Genomic DNA, 7,279 nt, shown 5'->3' with positions numbered 1-7,279 from the left:
ATAATAAAAATAATAATAATAATAATAATAATAATAATAATAATAATAATAATAATGATAGGCCTAATAATAATAATAATGATAGGCCTAATAATAATAATGATAGGCCTAATAATAATAATGATAGGCCTAATAATAATAATGATAGGCCTAATAATAATAATAATAACAGCAACTTTGGTTTTTTTGTTACACATTCTATATTGTTGCATACTGTGTTTTTTTGTTTTTGTTTTTGTTTTTGTTTTTTTTCTTATTACAGTATATGTTTATTTGTATATGTAACTTCGGATGTTTCATCTATAAGCACTTGCTTCTAAAATTCTCATTTCCCTTTTCTTATTGTTGTCTACAAAGTTATGGTATGTTACTTGAAATATGTAAGAGAAAGGAAATAAAGCAAGTAGGAAAACATTTGAATAAGATGAAATTAATTTATTTCAATCCTTAATCAACGCCACCCCAAGTCAGGCCATACTTCTACCGAAGGGGTTTCTGTGGAGGCCGCTTAATCGAGAGTATATTTTTGGCCTGTGTGTAATGAAACACTTTTAGAAACAGGGTTTTAAATACTGTAAAAGGTATACAATGTTAAAATGAATAAATAACACAATGAAGACACAATTTCTTCATAAACTTTTATTTAATACCTCCGATGACGTAGGACCTACGTGAGATAGGTAACATGGGAACGGGCATGGAAATCACCACGCCAATATGTTTTATAAGCGCTGCTCTCGAACAAGCGCCGCTCAATGAAGCCGCCAAAAAGTTTATAAGCACCGCGGCGCTATTCTAGAATTTACGGTATGCTACTAGTATTTTTACGAGAGTTTTGGGGTATATTAATACAATTTATTTATGTTAGTGAAAAATTTGTTAATGAAAGTTAAAATTTCAAACTCTTAATATGTTATTAACTCTTCTGCATTTAGAGAGCAAGTTTGTATAAAATAAATAACTTTTTATTTCACTTTAAAAAGGCCACTCCGAGCACTGAGGAAAAGTCCGACGATAGGCCTACTACTAAAGAAGACACGTGTATTAAGGTAATCTTATTCGAAACTGGCAAAATTATCATGCGTTTTTGTAAATTTAGCACATTATTATATCATTCACACAACTATTACAAGAAAACAACAATTAAAAAAATACACCAACTCGATGGGATCAGGATAAATTTACATGTCTGATGTTTTGCAACATAAAGCATGTTTTTTTTTTTCTTACGTTCTGACGGTGTAAATAAATAGCTGCTGACTATGTTATCAACTCACTAAATGTAATTAATAGAGTGCCTCTTACATAGGCTGAACCAAATCTCACCAATACTTAACTGATAAAATTAATTCTTGGATGTCTATTTTTAGTAAAAAATTAAGTCAACTTTTTTTTTTTTTAATTTTTAAACAAGGCTACCCCAAGCACTGAAGAGAAGTCCGACCATACTACTACCGAAAACCTTTCTACGGTAAGCCTTTTATACAACCATACCATACTATCTTTTCTACGATTAAAATACATTGAGAATTTGTAAAATTATTAATACGGTAATAAAATTTGGCATACTTATTTTATTTCGTCAAAGAAAACACAATCAAATCTCGCCAATACTTAACGGATAAAATTAATTCTTGGATGTCTTTTTTGGTAAAATATTAGGTCAAATATATATTTTTTTCAATTTTTAAACAAGGCTGCTCCAAGCACTGAAGATACGTCCGACCACACCGAAAACATTACTATGGTAAGCTTTTTATACTACCGTACTGTACTAGCTTTCCTACGATTAAAATACATTGGGAATTTGTAAAACTATTAAGCGTTTTGGGATACAATAATAAAATTTGGCATATTTATTTCATTTTGTCAAAGAAAACACAACAATCTCAACCTTTAAAACACAAATTTAAAAACGAAAAAGAAATACCACACCAATCAGACGGGAATGCTGAAATGAAAACTGGTAAGCAAAAAAGACAGTCGAAGAATTTCATTTGGCTTTAAGAATAAAATACATAGGTACTTGTTCTTCTTCTTCTTACCGGCTACGTTTATTTCGCTACTAGCTTCGGTAACCTTGACGAGATAATTATAAAAGTAAAATAAACAATGTATACAATATTAAAAATCAATAGAGATACAAAATATAAAACGAATTAACCGTTTAAATATCAAAGACATACATAAATATTTTTTACAGGATTAAACTAAAATATTATCCTAAGTAATACTTGTTACAAAAGTTTAATAATAAAAATAAACTAAGAGTCATTAACTTCAACAGAAATGGCATCCTAAATATTTGAAACAACATTAAAAACAATTTAAAAAAATGGGGTTTGACATAAGATATTATGGAACAAATAAAAATAAATGATAATAGCAAACAATATTTCAAACATTAATCATTCATCTTTAGAAAATAGTTTGTCCATACTTGGTACCAGTTATGTTGAATAGAGGAAAATTATCCTGGACTTTTAAAAATCTAGATCAAACACTACTATTCAAAGATGAAAACGGGTTTCTTGGATCATCGAGAATAGAAACCATAATGATACAGTGCACGTACACTTGCAATTACTGCAGTTTAGCTCAGTTGGCTGAAATGGTGAAAGCGACTGTGTGTGCGCTGAACCATTTAGTTTCTCTTCTTCTCTGGTTTAATTCCTAACGCTGCTTTCTTATGTTAGTTGAAGGGATGAAATGCATGTTACGATACCGCACCGTTAGCTGTTGGTCCCGTATGCATTGGCCCATGTGCACGTTAAAGAACGTAGTACACTCTTCGGAAAATTGTGTACTGTGTACTGCCCCATCATTACCAGGCCCTACTGGAAATCAGTTGTGGGTTATCCTTGTATTTACACCGAATAAATCCGTCCATCTATCCTTCACAATATTTTGTAAGACTCAAACTGAACTGAGTATTGGTATAAGCATTCCGGACAAGATTTCTTAGGAATCTTGACGCCTGTTGTAGATTATTTGGCAATATATTCAGATATACACCAGCCAACGTCTCAATCAACTTCTACTCCAGTAATAGCAATAATATATTAAATTTTGAGGATGGCTAAAATCCAACAGCATACTTATCTTTGTCAACTGAAATCAAAGGATGAATTTGACAACTTAACAAAATTCAGAATTGAAACATCGTGTAGAATAAATAAATAAAAACCATTAATTGATTTCTTTTTCTATTTAAAAAGGGGGTCTATTGGAGTTATGATGCGTCTCACATACATGTAGAGCCATGGTCTGTATGATCACATTGGACTTTCACAGTTTGTGGGCCCTAACCATACGGTTAACATTATCTAGAACAATTACATTTTTCTAAAATACTAGTTTCAAACTATTCATTCTACTATGATCATCTCATTTCGTACTTCTGGTAAAAAGGGAGATAATTTTGTAATTCCTCCTCTGTTGGGCTTTTAGCCTCTCTACTCAAGCTAACCCACACCTTCTTGCGGTGGACCCTGATAGGCTAAAGCGGTGAGGCTTAGGGACAGACGTGGGCTATGGCGAATAGTAGCAGATCACTTGTTACGTTATAGGAGTGGAGCCCTCTAGGCGATTGATTTGAAGAACTCCTTCAAACTTTCGGCAGCTCCTGAAACTGATTTCAGCACTATATGTAGCAGAAACCTGTTCCTCTAGATTACGTCGAGAATGGATTCTAGACACTAGGCAAATCTAGACATCCGTAACTTTGCCTAGGTGATGTATCAATGTGGAGAGACAACTTCACCCACATTATTGGACAACAAACAGGGGGATGGCAGTTACGGGTGATAAATCAAGTTCGGTTGGCGCAGAACACGCCAAGGGTCATCTTCAAAAGTGGGAGAGCCTATTCAGTCTCACTGGCCAGTTAAAGTGTCAACGGATTTGCAAATCTACAATCGGGTTAATCAGTCATGAAAGGAAATGTAAATTGAACTACCTGGTTAATTAATTTAAAAAAAAACATGTTTAGTGTTGTTACACAATTGCATTGGATACATCCTTACCATCATCTGATATAGATGAAAGGTGCCATATATACACTTTAAAAAAGATTACAGCGGAATCAATTTTGATTTTAATGTTTTGCAAGAATAAAATCAAATAGTATGTAATTCTTTATTGTTACTGATATCGATGAACACTTAACATAATACCTTATATTGTCATGAACCTACAATTTGTACTTGACGCTAGGCCCTATAAAACTGAACAAAAACGGTTGTCGAGTGTAGTGTAAATGTAATAAGAATAGTGGGCATATACTAACTTCGGTCTTGTATTAATATGTGGTTAAAAATGCTGAAGTACTATTAAAGAGTACAAACGTTGCCTTGCATTAATTTTATTTGCATCTCCCTTGCGCACTGCTAACTCGCCGATACGCAAGAGACCTTGAAGGAAAAAAACTAAGAAAAGTAACCCGTAAACAAAAACAAAACTAACTTCATAGATTTCAGGGACTCTAGAAATCTCAAAAACATATCGACAGCTATAAGCAAGCGTAATTTAGAACGATTTGATACCGATTAAACGCCTCCATGGCTCCTTGGCTGAAAGTAGAAGAGGAGCACAGACAACACCTGTAAAATTAGTTAAAAATCAATGATACGCATTTCCGAGACTATATGCATAAAAGCAATTTATCACAACCGCTTTATTGCCACAAAGAGAAAAAAAACAGAAAAAGAAAGCAGCAATTAACAAGATCATAGACTTGCCACAAGTCTCTAATTTATTGATTTTTCGTAGTATTAGCACATTTTGGAAAGCGCCACCAGCGTCAGTTTATGTCGAAAAACTTTTTTGATGCGAATTAATCCAAGAAAAAGTATACTATAAAACGCCAAGCAAATAGGTAATATGGAACGCCATTGGTGCCAAAATCGATTTTTCCATCTTTTTACAGAGTAAGACAAAGTTTAGGGACTGAAACCCAGTCTACCAAGATCAGTAGCACAAGTCTCTATTGCAATAGAGATGGAAAAAATAACTCGAAGAAAACGATTGACCATTGACTAAAGAACTACTTGTTAAAAATGATACAGCATCGTATTCAATAGATGCCGCTGCTCGGTAAACAAACGTAGCGTAAAAACACATTTGTGAACATTATAGCATTTTCGTTAAAAGCCTGTGACAGAGACCCACATGCGTTAATCTCGAGGCAGAAATGATGATGTTGGTAAATGATCATGATGATGGGAACCATGATATTTCTGAAAAATGACCCTACTAAATTGCGTCATCCATTTTACGAACGAAAGAAATTTATGTAAATAAAAAACATTTTTGATATAAATAATGTTTCCTTTATCTGTATTATTTGTATTGGTATTTTGCAATAATATTAATATTCTTGGTGCTTTTTTTTCTCTTTTTTCTTTTTTTGCTTGTATTTTGACGTCTATTGAATGTGTATTTTAATCAATTTTTCAGTTAAAAAATGCAACATTATTAAAACGTCTATTTTCTTTTGCAGCAAAAAGCATGGGTTTTACTTCTTTTTTTTTGGCGGTGTATATAAACAGCCGCTGGCTATGTTATTAACTCTCTAAATGCAAAAAATAATATTACACTCTAAAACAGTTCTCCTACAGGGATGAATCAAATCACCTTTTCCTGTTTCCCTTTTTTTTTTTAAAGAAATTACTTTTTAAATTGTAGTGAGAATTTAGTTTGAACTTTTCAGAAGTCGGTAGGCAACGAGATTATTAGACAATGACAATTTGAGCTATATAGTATCAACAAATTGAAATATATAAATGATCGACAACGAATAGCTGAATTTGAATGCATTACAATATAAAAGCATATAAATACATTCAGAAAATAAAGAGCCTTTTGATTGAGTACTATATACATTGAAATTAACAAAGAACAAGACAATTGCAATTAAAAGTTTGGTGTTAATGTTTGCTGTCCAAAAAATATATATTCTATATAAAATTTAAATATTACATATCCAAAATATATTTTACATAAATAAAATGTTAGTGCCTTAAGCAAAATTGGTTCCATATTTCTGAGGAAAGTGTTAGGCGTATGGAATATGATAGGGAAGTGTATTCAAGGCCCAGTAGACTGCCTGGGCCAGCTTTAATTAACAAAAAAATGGCGAATAAATTCTAAAAGTTAGCACTTTCTTTTAAACATAGGCTATACCTATGATCAAAGAGCATCTATCATTTGATGACCTAGAAGCCTTCAATAGCAATCCAAATGAAGTGAGGGAAGCGTTTGAAAATGAATTTGATGCAAAACCGGATGGCATCGCTTTGAACAAAGAAATATACTACGACGCTGTTGAACCAGCTATTACTAAGCAATATGGTAACTATATGTACAAACAAGTCAGTGGTTATACGATTACATTAGGTAGGTCTGGGGTACCAGATGAGGCTATTGTTGGAAGTAAAACGGCTATCAACGAAGGTAATACCACGGCTGAAATGAGAGTATCTGTTGGGGTAAACTGGGATGAGACAACAAGTATATCATCAGCCATCACAACCGGTTTGTCATTCACTAGTGAAATCACTATTAAGACTATTTTTCGAATGGAAGGTACGTTATCCGTTTCTGTTTTAGCAGGGAAAACGGAGACAAAGAGTGTTAGTACATCATTTGTTACATCAGTGCACGTTAAAATCCCCCCAAGGTCAAAGAGAGAAGTCACTATGGTCGCACTAACGGAGACGAAAACGATTGATTTTGAAGTTCCGATTAGAGTGAATGGTTGGTTTGGTGCAAACTTTCCAAATCCTGTGAAATCAGATTCAGATTCTGATGGCCATTATTTTTATTTTTTACATGCAAATTCTGTACTGAAAAACACATTTGGGAATATTACTGGCGTTATTGAAAATACTAGATTCTTCAATACTGAAACTAAAATTGGAAAACCTGTGCCTATTTGAGTATTTTTTTTCCTGAAAACGTTTATGACGTTTACTATGTTAATGTTTCATTTTTATGTATAACACATAATAATTATCATATAAGCCCATAGATATACCTTATTGTTAACTAGCTTGAATAGCGGAATATATTATTTGGTGAATCTGTTATGCTTTGCGAAAATGAACGTAGGCCTATACGTTTAAAAAAATGAATAACAACAGAGTCAACAACAACAAGGACAACAACAACAGCAGCAACATGAACAAAAACAATAACAATAATAACAACGAAAATATTTATTTGGACATGCACTTTTACATCAGACGCACACTTTGAAAAACAAAGGTGCGTCCGAAAC

General features: G+C 32.9%; 1 protein-coding gene across 1 annotated transcript; it reads left to right on the top strand.

Annotated features, from left to right (window-relative positions):
- Window positions 1-986: 986 nt before the first annotated feature.
- On the top strand, window positions 987-7,279 carry LOC117100844 (hydralysin-1-like). The gene is made up of 4 exons (XM_033240678.1): window positions 987-1,049; window positions 1,415-1,471; window positions 1,697-1,747; window positions 6,177-7,279. Exons 3-4 carry the CDS (start codon window positions 1,745-1,747, stop codon window positions 6,936-6,938), a joined length of 765 nt encoding a protein of 254 aa, XP_033096569.1. The 5' UTR covers window positions 987-1,049; window positions 1,415-1,471; window positions 1,697-1,744; the 3' UTR covers window positions 6,939-7,279.

Source organism: Anneissia japonica, unplaced genomic scaffold (genome assembly GCF_011630105.1).
Source record: "Anneissia japonica isolate Jap-2015-1 unplaced genomic scaffold, ASM1163010v1 scaffold287756_len632865_cov181, whole genome shotgun sequence".
In the NCBI taxonomy this organism is placed as follows: Eukaryota; Metazoa; Echinodermata; class Crinoidea; order Comatulida; family Comatulidae; genus Anneissia; species Anneissia japonica.
The sequence above is the reverse complement of the archived record's forward strand: the minus strand, read 5'-3'. Positions and strand labels throughout refer to the sequence as shown.